This window comes from Anser cygnoides, chromosome 1 (genome assembly GCF_040182565.1).
Source record: "Anser cygnoides isolate HZ-2024a breed goose chromosome 1, Taihu_goose_T2T_genome, whole genome shotgun sequence".
NCBI classification, from domain to species: Eukaryota; Metazoa; Chordata; class Aves; order Anseriformes; family Anatidae; genus Anser; species Anser cygnoides.
Genome location: NC_089873.1, coordinates 65,818,467 through 65,837,870, shown reverse-complemented (window position 1 = coordinate 65,837,870; position 19,404 = coordinate 65,818,467). Strand labels below are relative to the sequence as shown.

Here is a 19,404-nt window from a genome sequence, read left to right as displayed (position 1 = left end):
AGAAAAATACATTTTGTGTTATCACTAGTCCCTTTTTCATGCTTTTATAAGGGTTCAAAATATTAAAAAAATATATGAAATAGGATTTTAGGATAATCGCAATATTTATCCAAACAGAAACGAGGAATGTGTAAGTTGCCTTTGAAAGCACATTACAATTAGAAATAAATCTGGAACTGTGCTGGCACTCAAACTAACAATGAGGCAGAGAGCTACAGTCACCAACAATATATTAGGAAAGTGAAGGGCAATCTGCAGCAGACCAGGGGAGCCCCCAGTGCAGGGGCCACATCAGTGAAATTGATCAGCACAGCACAGAAAGCACCTGCCCCACGGAAGCAGCCCAAGCAAGCAGACCCAACACAGGGTGAAACACACTCATGACACGGCGAAGAAATACTTTTTTGGTTTGCACTATTTCACTCTGAACAGGAACACACACTTGCAGCATTCCTTACAAGATCCAGCAGCAGCTCTTCAGCCCAGCCCCATTAATTGTGTACCCTGATGCAATCGTCACACCGGGAGACAATACATCAAATGATAGTCTCAGAGAAATCCATTTTCTTTTAAGATGCTAACTGATTAATCTTAAAGATATAGCCAATTTAAATACAATTTCTGGGCACAGACCAAAAGATGGTGAGGTGTGAATATTCAGTATTTTAATTAATGTATATATTTGAAAAGCTGTTTATCATGCTAGCTATAATTTTTTCCTCATGCTTGTATATAATAAAGAGTGGAATAGGTCTGCCACGTTAATCTCAGATGTACTTAGGGAGATGTTTATGTCATGATTTCTAGTCAACCTTTGAATTCTACTTGCTTGACAGTGAGTGATTGTGTACATTTACTACTTCGTATTTCCTTCAAAGTAATCTGACAGTGAATACACACTTGATTTTCCTTGTGTCAGTTAGAAGTAGAAAGGCCATTTATGCTTTACCACTTCTGAAACCTTTTCTTGGTAAAAAAGAATGATGGCTGGTCTTTTCCTTTCTTTTTAGCTGATACTTAGAGGGATGGAGAAGAGATGCAAAGAGGTTTTTTTTGCACACACATGAGCACAAACATGAGCTCAGGTGTCCATGAACAACCAACATTATTTCATTGGCACAGTGATGATTACTGGGTTTTCTTTTTGCTTTTACTGTGCTCCAAGACAACGTGAGGATTTATCACTTTTATCCTTACTGTGTCAGTTGTACAAAAAGGAAGATATATATATATATATATATTATTTTTTTTTACTCTTTACATATTAGGATTGTGAGTATGGGTACCCTCAGATTGCTTAAAGATGTTGACATAAACAATGAAAGACAGCTTTTAAAGAGGCATAGCCAAGGCAGGTAACAATGAAATACCGATACGCAAACTAGGTTCATTATTTACATAATTTTCTTTCTCCCCTGATTTTATAATTATTTTAATTATATCATAGTTCTTACACTCCACTGATCTACCAGTTGTGTTGGGAGATATTTGCTAAATAAAATCCATCACTGGTATAATGCAGGCATCATCAGATGACAACTCCTATATTCATTACAGTTAATAGATTTGGGCAGGAGAGGGAATGCTTGATAACAACCCTGACTTAATGATAAAAACAATCAGAACTTTAACACTACAGTAAAGCTGGCAGGAATAGAAGCTTTCTAAAAAGCTCACAATGGTTATGCTTCTCCCTAGTTACAAGTATTGCTCTAGCATAAGGTCCTTCTTGGACGACACAAGATAAGATGCTTAGTCTGGGAAGACCAGATTAACCAATGCTTTCAGACTATTGCTGAGTGTAATGGAGGATACAGCCTGCACACAGCTCTGTAGAGACGAATCACTGTTGAATAGTGTCATTCCTGCCTGCCTGAACATGGAATTTCATGCTTGAACACCAGATTAGGAGGTTCAGTGATGGGGTACCACAGCAAGCTCATTCAGCCACAGCCTGCACCAGCTCTGACTTCCTGACGTGCCAAGAGCTGGACTATTTGGGGTTCTGTGGCTGTGTGTGTTTTTTTTAAACAGCTGTTTCTGTAGTAACACAAAGTTTCAGTTTCCCACAAAACAAAGGAAAAGGGAGAGAATGGGAAATAAAGGACAGCTAAATAAAGAACAAATGAAAAAAGGCTATACCATTATAAGAAAAAGGTGAGGATGGATTGAGGAGTCACCATAAAATCATTACAAGGGCTTCTTTATCTGATCCTCTCTACAGATGGATTTACAGTTGCTGGCAATATCTCTCATCTTTTCTTAGAAGTAGGTTTCAAAAGTCATTTCAGTGTTGATCTTAAAGCACCTTAACAAAGGTTGACTTTCCAAACGCAGACATGTGCCTTCTAAAAATCAGAATAATTTCAAATATCTAAACTTAAATACCAATGAGTAAAAGTGTATGTGTCTTGTATTCTTATCTGGTTACAGCAGTTATGGTGTTATAAAATCTATTATTTTTTCCCCTGTGAAACACCACGTGGGACTTCATGCCTAATGTTCATTTTGTACAATTTAAAAACAAGACTAAAAAGAAAGGATTTCTTCATTTCCAAACTTGGAAATCATGAAAATCTTTACTTTCAATATATTTGTGTGGTCACTGATGGAGCTGGACTAGTTATGGGCCTAATCACTCTTTACAAGACCTTGTTCTCAAGTGCTTGTCAGGTATTAACAAATTCTGCTGAAATTTTCCATGAGAGGTGTCAGCCTCACTCTATTTTTTGGGGGGACAATTACAGCTGTGCCCTTTACACACCAAAGGCAGCATTCTTGTGGAAAAACGTGTTCATGTGGTTAAAGACCGTGTCACTTCACTGTGATATATCAGCTGCCAAAGGAGGTGAATTAATGTTACATGGCAATCTTCAATTCGGAATGTCTGAAATTTTGAGTGATTAAACTTAGAAACTTAATATTCACTTAATCTAGTGATTTTTGAAGGGAAGCAGATGAAAATCTTTAAATTTTGAAGGAGGTGAAGAAAAAGAGAGGAAAAAAAAGTATGCACATGCATGCATCTGAAAAAATAACTAACAACAGAGAATTCTGCTTTGTATTCATACCATGCAACCATGATATAAAAATACTCAATTTGCCTTTATGATTTAAAATACCCAAATGGATTAAAGTGTTTTAAATTGATACTTAATTATTTCATTTTTTCCTATGCCCAAATAAGAGTTCACATTATTTTTGGATGACTTTAATGAGTCTTCCCTTATTATAATACAGAATTACAGATATACCATCTCTCAAGATTAAATTTAACTGTGATGATTATGAGTTTATAAATACCTTTTTGTTCTTTAATTTGACATCATCCCTTTCACTTCAAATTCCTTATATACCCTGATGCAGTTCTTGTTTATAAATTCTCTTTTAAAATTCTTTTTAAAATGCACAGAAGCATCCAACTTGAAAACCCTGAACAATTATTGCAAGATACGAGCAGTGGTTTGAAAATATGTATTTCAACTTCAAATTGTTGACTTAAGATAAGCTTAGGGCACAATTTACTACTATAGTTTTCTTTATACTAGTCTAAAAATGATAAATCTGATGAAACATGCAGTTAATTTCTCTCCTCCTCTACCTTCCACAGATGCAAACTTATTGCCATCTTATAGACAGAGTAAGATACTTCCTTCTACTGTCCATGTTTTTCAGCATTCCTTCTGTATCACCCTATATTTTTGAACCTTTTGTTCTTTCTTGAGAAGAAATATTTAAGATGAGGAGTATCTTTTAGCTTCAAAAAAGCTATACGTATCAAAAGTTTGAAGGTTTCTTCTTGAACAAGGCATCCTTAGATTCTTTCTAGAAAAACTCACCAAAATCTCTCCCTTAAAAGTCATCATCTTCAGCTGTCCTTAATGGGACTGCTGGTACTCCCAAGGTGGGCACTGTCTTCTTTTGGTCCCCAGTCAAAATCAAGTTTCCTTCAGAAAAGAAGTGGTAGTGCCCTATGGGCTTACAAGGACGACCTATCCAATACAGTGAGCATACCAATTTAAAATCAGGTTAAAGTCTGTAACTGGTATCAGGACTTACATACATACTCACTCACTGCTTACTTCTGAAGCAACATCTACATATGTATTTACTGCTGCCTCTTAAGTACGTACTTTTTTTTTTCCTCTGTACAGGACAGAAAACACAATAAAACTTAAGAATGAGGCAATACTGACCTCTATCAATGACACATTTTAGAGCACTTGAGTTTTAGCTGGTTAGCAGAACTGATAGCAGAGATTAGAACCAAAGGTAAAGTAAAACACAGCAGAAAATTAGACTAAAAAGTACCAGTTTCTACAGAGTTTAAATCAAGAATAGCAGCAACCCTGCTTTGGACTGTGGTCATAACCACCGTGGCAGGACTTGAACGCAGAGACTGTTAGAGCTTGTATTTGACATAACTAGTTCCTGTTTAATCTAAGAAAACAAGCGTAATTGCAGCAGCCCCAAACAGCAGCAGCAGCAGCAGCCAGCAGTGCCATTCCACCCCGTACGGAACAGTAGCCTTACAGAGCACTCACTTTCCCAGGAAGTCCCACACAAACCCCCCTACGTGTTGCGGTGCAGGGACCGACACCTGGTAGGGAGGGTGCAATTTGCGGGAGGCGTGCTTTCTGAGAAAAGGCATAGTCAAAAAAACCCCCACACGTACAAAACAAAACAACTCGTGGAACCAGGATGTGACAATATAATGGAAAGAAAAAGTGAGGAAGAAAACAAGACACAAAATGAAAAGTTACAGAGAGACGGGAGATTATGGAATGGCAATACAAAAAGCAAACAGTTCATTAGAAAAAAAGTGAATAACCAGACAGCTACAAAACCTCTACACCACCACAACTGGGACAAAACCAAAACTTTTAGGACTGTTCACCCATAGAAGAAATGGAAATTTATGGCCCACCCCCCCATAAAAAAAGCAAAATCCTGCTCACAGAGACTATAAATTAGTGAGTTTGTACTCTAAATCTGATGTTGATTCCAAAGTGTTTTTCAAAAGTTTGCATAGCATGCACCACATTTAATACATTATTTTTGGAAATCTTCCCTCCCATTCACAGTTGAAAGACAAAGTCCCCCACCCAGTAATTGCAACAGTTACTAAAGAGTGGAAGCATTTCCCCCCCTTTTTTTTTTTTTTTTTATCTGAACTAAAGGGAGTTTTACAATCATTGAAAAGGCTTATAATGACAGTCTTCTGCTTTCCATTTCATCTTCCTCTCCTCCTACCTTTTCTCCTTCTGTTTCACTGTACATACCTCTCTAACAGGTGATTCATTTCTTCTCTTCTATGGACAAAACCATGTTATTATTTCTCTTCTCCTCCTAGTCCAGTTGTCACATATAACTAGCATAAGGAAAAACTCCAGGGAGAGACTGTCTCTTTTGAAAAATCCCATTTTCAGTAGTACAGTTACTCTCTGAACGCGACTTATTTCTTCTCATGTTGCCCTACATAGCATAATAACAGTTCCTAACAGACACAGCTATATTCACTCTTGTTTGCTGACAAATGCTTCTGCAAGCATCGAAGTTCTTATTCACACAGAAGAGTTTGAACAGCTGTAGAGGCATTAGAAGTCATGATTTCTAGCTTACTCTGCATGGACTGGTTTAGGAAGGACTCTTACAAGGCAACATTATCAATTCTTTTCAAGAAACCAAGACTGTAGCTCTAGAACTTCCTCATAACGTGCCTGGATATATCTGTTTAGCATGTTTAGCAAAATAATGTATAAACAAACATGGTAAACACCTATATTATACCTATACATATATATATATATAAACAACTATATATTTAATAGGCATGTTAAAATCTCTGCTTTATGTAAAAACTCACAAGTAGAAAGCAAGCTTTCAGAGAATAGAGATGGAAGGGCAACTGGAAAGAACTAAAGCAAAACAGAAAGCTCAGCAATTTTTCAGAAGATGAGAATGTACTAGTCACTACAAAGTATCTGAAATCTTGATATTGTTTTCCCCATAGTGTGACTACACTGCAGTTCCACCTGAAAGATCATTGTTATTTTGTTAATTCACCACACTAACAACATGTACCTCGGGTCTCCAGATCTTGAGGACCCTTTCCATTCCCACTTACAGTGGTTAATCCTAATGGCTCAGGAGCAGTCTGTCCCCACGTGCCCAAAGACAAACCAGCGCGGAAGAAGACTGGCCTGGCTGAACAGAGAGTTGTGGCTTGAGCTTAGGAGAAAAAAGAGGGTTTATAATCTTTGGAAAAGAGGGCAGGCCACTCAGGAGGACTATAAGGATGTTGTGAGGCTGTGCAGGGACAAAATTAGAAAGGCCAAAGCTCATCTGGAGCTCAATCTGGCTACTGCCATTAAAGATAACAAAAAATGTTTTTATAAATACATCAACACAAAAAGGAGGACTAAGGAGAATCTCCATCCTTTACTGGATGCAGGGGGAAATTTAGTTACAAGAGATGAGGAAAAGGCTGAGGTGCTTAATGCCTTCTTTGCCTCAGTCTTTAGCGGCAAAACCAGTTGTTCTGTGGATACCCAGTACCCTGAGCTGGTGGAAGGGGATGGGGAGCAGGATGTGGCCCTCATAATCCACAAGGAAATGGTTGGCGACCTGCTACAGCACTTGGATGTACGCAAGTCGATGGGGCCAGATGGGATCCACCCGAGGGTACTGAGGGAACTGGTGAAGGAGCTGGCCAAGCCACTTTCCATCATTTATCTGCAATCCCGGCTATCAGGGGAGGTCCCAGTCGACTGATGGCTAGCAAACGTGATGCCCATCTACAAGAAGGGCCAGAGGGTAGACCCGGGGAACTATAGGCCTGTTAGTTTGACCTCAGTGCCGGGGAAGCTCATGGAGCAGATTGTCTTGAGTGTCATCACGCGGCACTTGCAGGGTAACCAGGCGATCAGGCCCAGTCAGCATGGGTTTATGAAAGGCAGGTCCTGCTTGACAAACCTGTTCTCCTTCTATGACAAAGTGACACGCTTAGTGGATGAGGGAAAGGCTGTGGATGTGGTCTACCTTGACTTCAGTAAGGCTTTTGACACCATTTCCCACAACATTCTCCTCAAGAAACTGGCTGCTCGTGGCTTGGACTGGCGTACGCTTTGTTGGGTTAAAAACTGGCTGGATAGCCAGGCCCAAAGAGTTGTGGTGAATGGAGTCAAATCCAGTTGGAGGCCGGTCACTAGTGGCGTCCCCCAGGGCTCAGTACTGGGGCCAGTCCTCTTTAATATCTTTATCGATGATTTGGATGAGGGGATTGAGTGCACCCTCAGTAAGTTTGCAGATGACACCAAGTTAGGTGCGTGTGTCGACTTGCTCAAGGGCAGGAAGGCTCTGCAGGAGGATCTGGATAGGCTGGAGCGATGGGCTGAGGCCAACGGTATGAAGTTCAACAAGGCCAAGTGCTAGGTCCTGCATCTGGGGCGCAACAATCCCAAGCAGAGCTACAGGCTGGGAGATGAGTGGCTGGAAAGCTGCCTGGCAGAGAAGGACCTGGGAGTACTGGTTGATAGTCGGCTGAATATGAGCCAGCAGTGTGCTCAGGTGGCCAAGAAGGCCAACAGCATCCTGGCTTGTATAAGAAGCAGTGTGGCCAGCAGGGCTAGGGAAGTGATTGTCCCCCTGTACTCGGCTCTGGTGAGGCCGCACCTCGAGCACTGTGCTCAGTTTTGGGCCCCTCACTACAAGAAGGACGTCGAGGTGCTCGAGAGAGTCCAGAGAAGGGCGATGAGGCTGGTGAGGGGTCTGGAGAACAAGTCTTACGAGGAGCGGCTGAGGGAGCTGGGCTTGTTCAGCCTGGAGAAGAGGAGGCTCAGGGGCGACCTTATCACTCTCTATAGGTACCTTAAAGGAGGCTGTAGCAAGGTAGGGGTTGGTCTATTCTCCCACGTGCCTGGTGACAGGACGAGGGGGAATGGGCTAAAGTTGCACCAGAGGAGGTTTAGGTTGGATATTAGGAAGAATGTCTTTACCAAAAGGGTTGTTAGGCATTGGAACGGGCTGCCCAGGGAAGTGGTTGAGTCATCATCCCTGGAGGTCTTTAAAAGACATTTAGATGTAGAGCTTAGTGATATGGTTTAGTGGAGGACTTGTTAGTGTTAGGTCAGAGGTTGGATTAGGTGATCTTGGAGGTCTCTTCCAACCTAGATGATTCTGTGGTTCTGTTAAAGAACATGAATATTCCCAGATTTTTTTTTCCTTGATTTACATGGCTGCAGTAAATCACATGATAACAAAAGCAGTCTCCTCTTTGACATAGCTGAAATACATGTTAAAATTACTAGAAGCAAAATAAAAGAAATATTCTATCTCAGTACTGGCAGGAAAGAAAACAAGCTAAAAAGAGAAGAGGGCACTCAATTTTTTTTTAATAATAGGAGAGATCAGTTGGTAAGAAGGAATGGATAGCACTGAATAGCCAAAGTATTCCACAAAGTTGTTATGGAATGATGTCCAGTCATTTTGGGGTTTTATGCTTTCATTGACATAGCATAAGTTTGGTTTGTGACTGGTAAACAGCAAGAAACAACCACTGTAGCACAGAAAACTCAATAACTGCTTCGCTGATCTCTGGAATTTCATCTTTTCAAAGAAAAAGGGCCTTTATAACTCTTTAATGACTGGGTGCCAGTGCTTTTATCTGTAAAAGAGAAAAAGGTCTGGCTTTGTTTATCTTCTTTGTTATCATTTTGTAGACTATAAGCTTTTTTGATTATAGGCCATTTATATGTATTCATTCAGTTTTTGACACTGAAAGTCCCAATCTGGACTGGAATTTCAGAATGCTAACATAATTAAAAAAAAATAAACAGTCAGACGTATTAAAAACATGCATAAGAAAATTCTCTTCCTGCCATTCCATTCTCCTCTAGGAATCAGGTTGTAAGGTATGATTAATATTTCCAACTTGCTTTTCCTAGTCAGTAATTCCTTCTGCACACAGAAAGAATTAAAGCACTACGAACAGATTTCTTCCCCATACCTTAGTTCTTTTTGATGTTTGTTGCTCCTGACCCCCTCGTCAACTCATAATAATGACATCGGGAATTCAGTGCCTGAGATAGACACCTGTAAGGGACTGAAAAATCCTGCAGAAAAACATGACTTGGAACTACTATTTAGCTTTCTTCAAGGCTATACTTAATGCACCTTCTCTACCAATCTATTGCCCAAATGCTCTGCTGAATACATGATGTATGAAATGGGCTGAAAGTTAAATTATTCAGAAAAAAGGGAAGATTGTTAGGAAGTTCATTATGTTCACTTTTGAGTGTTTGAACTTATACCACAGGTGTAAGAAGTAACAAAACAAGATGATCCTTACAACCACAAAGAGAGAAGAAACCTAGCTGACAAGTTGAACTGCTCTATTACTTTCAAGAAAATAAGAATGCATCCTACAGTGAAAGAGAGAGCTGAGTAAAGCTATTCAGTCCAGTAGTTTCACCGCAGTACAAGCAAATTATTTGAAGTTAGTGGACTCAGAGGATCTTCTACCCACAGGATTTATCACTGAGATTTTCTTGCACAAGATGAAGGAAGAAAAATGAAGGCACACAGCAGATGCTGCAGAAGTTAAAAGAGATACCTAGACTTTCCTGTTAATGCTTTCTCTGAACACAGTGAAAACAATCTCAGATCCCTAGGGTGGACTTCCTATTAGCAGAGCTTCTTAGAACAGAATTTTTCAAATCATTCAGAGGAGCCCATTATTTGACTACCATCAACTCAATGAAAACCATTATCGCCCTCGTGAAGCACCTGAAAAATCTTCTCCTTAATTTCTCTCACCTCTCGGACACTAAATGCAGAGCAGTTAAACAGCAATACGATAAAAATTGGAAAACTATTCTGGCACAAGGCAAATGCAAAGGGGAATAACCAAATTTCCATTTTGCTCTTCTAAGTAAGTGATTCTTTATCATGAATGGTAGAGTAAACACAAAAAAAAACCAGGTATTTCTGCTTAGAAAATCTCTCTCAAACCATTAGAAGGTGGGAAAATAACAGAGAAGAGAATCTGTTTCAGGTCATTCCCAAGATCTATTGGATTGTGATGCAAATGTCATGGAATCATAATACACTACCATTTTTGTTTGGGACATTCAAGACTAGAAAAAATATCTCGATATCCTGCCTCCAACACAAAGATTGAAAATGTTTTATTACATTTGGTTTGGACAAAAACAGATCTATTCATTCAGCTTTACATTAGCCAAACTTTACCTGTGTCTCTACCATAACAAAGAGTTTCAATGCCATTTGTCAGAAGAAGGTAACCATCATGAGTTCTTAGAAGTCATTTTTCCTGTTTGATTTTTTGGGGAGGGAGAAACATACCCGAGGAATTTATTAAACAAAATGTATAGATTGTTCTCCAAATACACTACAGCGTTGGCAACTTTTCCTACCATCTCCACTCCCTGACAGCTCTACCTACCCCTCTAGTTCTATCTGTATGAGCTCTGCTTTTGAGCAACTAGTTAAAGAAAGCACCCAGTAAGAGACTTTTTCAATACTAAAATTAAGTACTGAAGCAGAAAAATACTAAAGAAACTTTCCCAAAATAGACACTCCAAGGTTTCTGAGACAAGAAAAATGGAATATGTTATCTCTACCTTTAGGCAGCTCTTTTGTGACTAGTAACTTTATACCATTCTCACCTCTCCAGTTCTGCAATCTTCTTATCCTTATCATTCTTCTCATTTTCCATCTCTTTCAAGATTTCCAGAAGACGATCCACTTCAGCTTGAGCCTTGCCAGATTCTTCCCGATACCGTGTTACCTCCCGTTCCAGCTGCTGCATACGATCACTCAGCTCTGGACTGGCCCTCGCCTCAAGAGTTGCCTCATGTGCCTGTGAGAAAAAGGGTCAGGAAAAACACTTTACTCACACACATATTTTACAGATACTATAAGGACTGCAAAACTATATCTACTTCAAAATGAGAAGATTAATTATTAAAGAGAAATGAGCATAGTGTGCATACACCACTTTAAGTATGGGAAAATACTCTCCAGGGAGAGAAAAGTTCAGAAATGTTTAAAAATTATATATATAGTTTAAAAGTTTTAAGTGATTTTTAACTGAAACAGAACTGACCAAAAAAAAAAAAAAGTAAAAATATGAAAAACATTAAATCTCTTTGAAAGGAAGGAAAAAGAAAATTCCTAAAATACACTTCTAAAACAGTGATATAACCACAGAATTAGATATCTGAGATATTTTTAAGCTGGATAATCTAGAAAACCAAATCACAGGTTAATAGCTTCCAATTAATAAATCTGTATGTGAAATTTCAGATAGATTTGCACAGACAGTGCTCTTGAACCAATGCCCTTGTTAGTTATCTCAGAAATATAGATTAATATGAACATGGCTACATAATGAAATTATCTTTGACTAGTTGTTTAGGAAGCATGTTTTAAAATCAGGCTATGAGGACAAGAAGCATCAGAGGACTGAGGATAAAATGGCTCCAACTAAGACCCTTTCAATTAATTAATTAAATTATTTTAAGTGGCCTGATTTGTTGTAAAAATGGCTAATTTATTAGTAAAATCAATTCAATGGTTCCCACACATAGCAAAGACAAAAGAAAGGCAGTATTTATGCTTGAGTTTAAACTAGCAGACTGAGGACTATCTTTTCAGGGTCCTAAGGGTAGTTGTCATCTTTCATCAGGAGAGCAGGGCAAACCATACCTTTGTAAGACATTCTCTCCCTCCCCCTATGCCTGTGGATCTTGAGCTGCTATTTGATATTAATCAAAGCTACTTCAGAACTGCTCAAATTTGCTTTAGTGAATAGCAGGTTTGGCGGAGCTATTCCGCCAACCAAGACTGCCTGTGAACTCAAGGCCTTTCTTTTCCCTGGAACAAACCTACAACAGAACATAAAACTATTGACCTTTCCCCCTGTTGTGCAGCTTGGAAATTTATTTTACAAGCTGCAAATGTTCTGCTCCAAAGCACAGTAAGACTAGATCCAACAGGACAGGACTCTGTTACTTTTAAAGGCAACGGGACAGAACTGCAGCAAAATAAACCTCCGGGTTTAAGCTGCTGCTTCCCTAGAACCAACCAACAGCAAAGACACACTTGGAGAAAGCAGTTTAGTTATTCAGCAAAATGAGACTGAATGAAAATACCTATTCACTGACCTCAGCGTTTTAACCTTGGAATCTCCTGTTTTTAATTAAATCTGTTAAAGCCCACACCCTATTCTAGTGAAATTCTACTCAATCTCAGAGCAGAGTGTTCCAGGACAGAAGCATGCCTCAATGCTGTTCTTTACTGGGAGCGTGAGATGGATCTGAGTTTCCCAAATACTGGAACACAGAATCACAGAATCATCTAGGTTGGAAGAGACCTCCAAGATCACCTAGTCCAGCCTCTGACCTAACAATAACAAGTCCTCCACTAAACCATATCACTAAGCTCTACATCTAAACGTCTTTTAACGACCTCCAGGGATGGTGACTCAACCACTTCCCTGGGCAGCCCGTTCCAATGCCTAACAACCCTTTTGGTAAAGACATTCTTCCTAATATCCAACCTAAACCTCCTCTGGCGCAACTTTAGCCCATTCCCCCTCATCCTGTCACCAGGCACATGGGAGAATAGACCAACCCCTACCTTGCTACAGCCTCCTTTAAGGTACCTATAGAGAGCGATAAGGTTGCCCCTGAGCCTCCTCTTCTCCTGACTAAGCAATCCCAGCTCCCTCGGCTGCTCCTCGTAAGACTTGTTCTCCAGACCCTTCATCAGCTTCGTTGCCCTTCTTTGGAAAGGGCACACTCCAGCACCTCGATGTCCTTCCTGTAGCAAGGGGCCCAAAACTGAACACAGTACTTGAGGTGCGGCCTCACCGGAGCCGAGGAGTGCCAGAGCACTTCACGTTCCAGAGCCTTGGCCATGCAGCAGCCTGCCTGAGGGCCTATGCTAAACAGTTTTGGGTTTGTTTTATTTGAAGCAGGAGTTCCAGAAAACTGGATAACCTGCACAGTATTTTATCCTAGAACAAAATGCCTGACAACTACCAGGTCTCTGGGGCTGGGCTCTCTGCAGGACTGCCCAACAACCACAGATCCTGGAAGAACAGAGCCCTTTCTGGAGGCCGTGTGTTTAGGCTCCCCACTTCTGAGAGACTTCCATGTCAAACCTCCCCACTCCTCTGTCACTGAGCTGTAAGTTTGAAAATCCTGCTTCTGAGCTGCTGAGCCAGCTCCAGCTCCAAGTGCGTGAGCCTGAGAACTTTGTGAAACCTTTTGGAGTTACGGCTGCCTACGTTTCCACATTCCTTACCGCCAAATAAGCAGTTTGAATTAGAGTGCACTTTCCAAGGGTTCATGAGGCAAGTGGAAGTCTAAATAACGTGTTGCCAACACAATGTTGAGGCTGGGAAGACCTTGCAGCAATGAGACAGACAAGTGCATCAGTTTCACTGAACAGCCACAGGCATCAGGGAACGTACTTTGTTTTTGAAAGAGTATCGTTGAGTGTTCCTGAAATGTGTTATCAGAAGAAAATGCACGAAATCTGAAATGTTTGATCTCATTTCCTTTTCAATTATACCTACATTTCAAACAAAAACTCCATCATTCTCTCCCACTTGCTGGTTTGCAGGAACTGGGAATACTGTTTTTGAGGAGTGTCTGTAAATCTATTGGAGGCATCTATTTTTTCCTAAGAGACACTGTGTATAGAGTTAAGTCTGGTTTTTCACCAGAGGCACAGCCTGAATTCTTCTATACTGGATTTGGGTATGTTCCCAACATCTCAAATTGTTTGTTTTAACAAATACTCCTCCAGGTTCTTTAAAGTCATCCAAAATACATACTCAGACAGTCAAGAACGGTGTTGGTTTTTGTGTCTTTTTTTGTTGTTGTTGTTTTGTTTTTGTTTTTAATAAAAAAGCAAAGCTAGGCTGTTAGCATGGATTACAGAGTTCTCTAATTCCAAAGAAGTTTTTAAGACCTAATGCAATTCTACAGTCAAGACAGTTCTGATTTATATTACTCCATGCTAATAAAAGCATCTCCACAACAACCCAAGAGACACTACCGAGAAGAGGAAATCAATTTTATTTTTTTAGAAAATTAGCCCACAGCTCAGCGTGTCTGGTTCTTATAGAACGAAAGAGCTATTTACACGACATAAATTATTAGTTAAGACACGTAACACATGTTATTTGTATATAATGCACATAAGTATGGATACTTTCACCTAACACAAAGAGAATGTTATGTGATATGGTGTAAACTGGAAACCACTTCCTGAGCTGTGAATTACTGACTGAGTGACTTTGGTCCATTTTGTGGCTTATGTACAAAATACGTGTTACATGACCATATTTACAATCCTACTGGATCATTTATTGTATAGGAGAGAAAACCAATGCATTTAGAGGTTTCCCACAAACTCGCATCAAGATCTGAAACAGATGAAATTGGCTGCCTTCCCAGTGTAACATAGTGTGAAATAATTCAGCAGTATATTAAAAAAAAAAAAAGAAAAGTTGAACAGAAATAATGAATTCCTATATTCATAGTGGGAAAAAAAAAATCTAAAATCATACACAAAAAACTTCCCCTGCCCACCAAAGGTACAAAAATTCCAAATACCATATTCAAAACAGAATAGATATGTAAAGTGCCAAATGAACTAAGACAGTTTCTGCTGTATTAAGAGACCATAAAAAGTACGTATTGATAGGTCTGCTTTCAGGTCTGACTGAGGCTTGCTTGTAAATCTGCAGCCTCTTAATATAGTTACAAGCAAGTATGAAAATGTATAAATATATGATTAAAAAATAAATTGAAAAAACAACTTGCTTAGGGTGAAGGAAACACTGTACTTTCCTCTGATAAATGAGGTATATAAGTGAAGGTGTGTCTACACCGGCCATTCAGTTTACCTGATTACAAGCTATTTTAAGCCACTGTTACTGCTGGCCCTGTCATTAGCTCTTCACATCTGATTCAGCATGGAGTCAAACAGGTGATTTCAACCTACTTTCAAGAGTGTTTTAAGCTTGCATGTTTCATTCTACATTAATCTGCATGAGAAACACACACACAAATTTTAGCCAAAAAGCAGCACCTTCTTAAACTATGCTTTGATTAACAAAGCTCATCTGAGCAGTTTTCATCCCCTTCAGTGTAAATTTAGTTCCAAATTCAAAGTGGTTCGAGACTGAGAATAGTTGATCTTAACACTCTGGATTTGCTCTCAAAGTTCTTAAGAGTGACTATAAACTAAGAGGTGGTTTAACAGCTTTCTGCTTTTCTGCTCCTAGCCATTATTTCCCATCTGGAATGTGGTAAGTGATGAGGCGAGCACTTCAGGTACCTACAGAATAAAAGAAAGAGTGATTGTTCCTCAAATAAACGTACTATAGCTTCTATTGCTTCCACAGAAAATCATTGGATAAAGCCAACTTCTGCATCTAGAGCAAAGATGAACAATGTTTCACAGAAATAACAACTATTTGCAAATGAAGAGGAGAAGAAGGCAAAACACATTGAGAAGAATTTTGTAAGCTAGTATTTCTCATGCCAAAAAACTCTTTACTAAGAGGAAAGGTGATCTTACACAGCTTAAAGTATGTCAGAGGCAAGGAAGAAAACAATAGCACAGATCTAATTCAAAAGTTCTAAAATATAAGTAAAAATTCCAAACATTATGACTAAGATTCCAAATCAATATTCCTAAAAGGTTAGCTAAATCAAACAGCAAATAATTCACAGCACTTTCTACTTTTACCTATGAATAGAGACAGTAAATTCAGTTTAACATTTCACATGCAAATGTTGCCAAGAACTTTTGGCCACAAAGTAGAAGTTCCCAAGAATATGAAATCCCTTTTTAATTCACCCTCATACCTCCAAGTGTGCCTCACATCTCCCGAAAATAGTAAATGCATACACAAATATGAAAAAATATCATTACTATTTATTGCAAAAGACAAGCACATACAACGATTTTTTTCCTATTGTGACGGCAGCAATTTAAATGATAAAACATTTGCACTGACTTCCACCATGCCTTTATTAGTTTCGACAAAATTATATATTTGAAAGCAAACCTTTAGCTTCAATGCTCTAAACAACGTGCTGTGATGGTTTTTCAAAAGGGTTGTGCTGGAAGTAAAAGGCTTAGTGAACTCTCTGATATACTTAGTACCAGAAAAAACTTTAGTCTGTCACAAGAAGATGTTTTTTATCTTATTTTTAACAAATTCTTTTAAATCCCCTCCAGGAACTTTATGATCTTTATTAATGTGAATGTAAAATTTTGACACTTGAAAAGCTAGTATTTGGTAGGAATAATTTTATAAAGAACGCTGAAGGTCTAAATGAGAGAAAGATGTCTCAAGAGAATCCATTACTCTAAAAAGGAAAACGACTACGGGAACTTGTCTTTTTCTGAAGAGATCAGAAAGATACGAATTCACATAGTTGATACTAAACATTACCAATTTGCTGTCTTTGGAAATTCCACCGACACAATAAGTATACAAGGAAAGAAAGGAAATATCCAAACTATGGTTGTCTTTGCAATCATACTTCAGCATCCTTATGCATTCCTTTTCTGAATCAGGCTTTAGTGACATGACCAAAAGCTAGTATTTTAAGAAACAGTGCTTCATTCTCTCTCTTCATGCACAGAAGAGATTTACTCAAAGAATCAGCAGATATTCAGTATTTGTGAGGATTTGGGGGGCTGGGGGGTTGATATTCAGTGTGTGGCTCTATGCCTTATTTACTCTGAAGTATACAAACCACACTTTAAAAGAATGTATTTTCCCAGTTTTCTATCATGCGAATCATGACTGTAGGCTATTTGTTTGCAAACAGTAACTAACTTCACTTCATAACACCAGCATTATTATGAAGTTACCAGGATGTAAGGATGCACTATTATACCTATATTATACTGTGCAGGTAAAAGATTAAAAAAATGCTAGGTATTTTTATTATTCACTTAATGCTTTCCTACTATTAGAAATGTATATATATATATATATATATTTTCTAAATGGTAATCTTCTTCCTTATATACCTCTGGCTCATTCTCAGAATATTTTTCACACAATACTGAAGATTGCAAGCGGCTGGTAGACAACATTTTAGTTATGAAATACTATAACAACCACCTCATAATCAAAAATTAGGAAGGCCACACAATGTTGCAACAGCCATCTCTTAGCTTTTGGATGTCTAACTTTTCAAAATTAATGTTATATTCACAAGGCTTTTGGAAGGGGAGATAGAGTTGGTAAGTTTAATTTTTTAGGTATGATAAAATCACATATGGGGAAAAACACCCCCCTAATATTATGTAAGATGATGTTGATAATATCATCATCCATCAACAAGGCTTGTACTTTAAAAAACACCCCACAGCTTCTGCCAGTTCTCTAAAGGGAATGCATCACTTGTACCTTAGCTTCCTTATTGGTTATATCATAGGTGGGAATAAAACACACAGTTTGTTCAAATATTTTATATTTTCTGACTTTAGAGTAACCGAGACATTCAGAAATCTTGCATTTTATTAAAGATTTCACAAAAAATATGCTCTCCTGGTCACAGATTCTCCTGCCTATTTGCAATAAGTACAATCCTTTTGTGCTATAATTCATTTCTCCAACATTTTGTCAATGTTATTTGGCCAGGTTCAAATTCCTCTTCTCCTACCCAGGCGGATTCCACTAATCTGCCAGGTGTCCCCATCTTTCTCCTTCCACTTTCTTCAGGTTTGGGGACACAACCCCTTCCTCACACCATGTCCTCCCTGAGTCCCAGGTTCAATACAATTTTCCTGGTAATGTTATCTATTCATTCCCTCAGCAAAATCCAATCTGTTTTTCTCTTCCCAGGGGCTAAATTCCAGTACTGGCTTCCAATCCTAGCAGATTATTTGTCCTGACCTGTTCAGCACAATGAGATGCTGCTTCTTGCTTCTGCTGTATTTGTATCAAGCAGTTGCTTGGAACCAGCAAGGTATTTGTTGAAGAGTTTACTTAGCATTTACTGCTGCTTGCTCAAATGACCAGACATAGAAGGCATTATGGCAATGAAGAGAGAAAACAGTAAGCTCTTCCTTTCACTCCAGGCCAGGGTATAATCAATGCAGATATAATCTCTGGGAAGTTCCATTGCTAAATCTGTATCTCTACTGAGCACATGCAAATAGGCAATGCAATTAACTGTTAGCCAGTTTAGGTAGATTTAAACAGGGGCCTAATAAATACCTGTTATAAGGACCATATCCTTCCATAAAAAAAAACTACTGGTCTAAAAAAAGAAAGATTAAAAACCAATCTGTTATATATTTTGTCCTTGAAAACACTGAGCTGTTATGGCTGAGAGATTCTTTCAAGAAGACACAATATCAAACAAAGTCTCACATTGAATCAAACAACATAAATTTCAAATGACAGGTTTTACAAAATCATAAACAATTAATTATAGAATCTATTTAATAGGATGCATTAAACACATTTAGTAATAGATTGTACCAATAGCCTAAGCTATAGCAGAAGAGGATGGCAAATTCCTTGGAAGTGAAGAAATGTATTAATTTAACAGAAAATTCCTGAGTGCCTGCTTTTCATACCTGAACGTACAATACCTTTGGGAAGAAATACTCTGTCATGAAATGCTAAATAATGTAAAAGCCATATACACTAAACTTATATCCTTTAAGGATGTTACTCTAATCTGTGCGCACCAAATACCTTAGAATACTTATTAATGACTTTTTCTTTATGTGTAATAAAAATTTCAAAATGCAGCATAGTAGTTTTTATGTTCTAATTGACACTTAGCTATTTCTGATAGTTCTAGCAACTACTTTACTCTGTTGCACACGCAACTCTTTTTCTAAATCTAGTCACATAAAGGCATTTTAGTGTCCCCTTTACTAAAATAATTTTTAATACAGAATGTCACAAAAACTGGGAAAAAAAAAAAAGCCCTGAAAAAGCACTGGGAATTTTCTAACCTTCCAATAATTGTTGTCAGGATAGACAGCTACATTTAACCTGAATACTGTCAAAAGTAACACAGATAACAGCCTTCAGAAAGTTTTGTAACATGATGTTTTATGCATGCATTCACAAAAGAAACCTCTGATGAAAAACACATTGGATTACATAATTTGCAGCAGCAAGATATTATTATACAAACACTCCTTGAAAGGAGCGCTCTTTGAAATCGAACAGAAAGTTGGTGATACAATCCAAAAATAAACTGACATAATACCAGTGAGCTTATTAATGATTATATTTTTTTTATGGAATCTTTTACTTGCTTTATCTTAATTATTATTTCTAATGCGCTGCTGTACATAGTGTTTCATAATACCTTC

General features: G+C 38.4%; 1 protein-coding gene across 10 annotated transcripts in view; it reads right to left on the bottom strand.

The window, feature by feature from the left end:
- Positions 1-19,404, bottom strand: part of ERC1 (ELKS/RAB6-interacting/CAST family member 1) — a 309,043-nt gene that overhangs the window by 165,795 nt on the left and 123,844 nt on the right. For all 10 annotated transcript variants that reach the window (XM_066990214.1, XM_066990218.1, XM_066990216.1 and 7 more), the window contains one exon: positions 10,689-10,882. In XM_066990214.1, the coding sequence (XP_066846315.1) occupies positions 10,689-10,882 (194 nt within the window). The remainder of the gene's footprint in view (positions 1-10,688; positions 10,883-19,404) is intronic.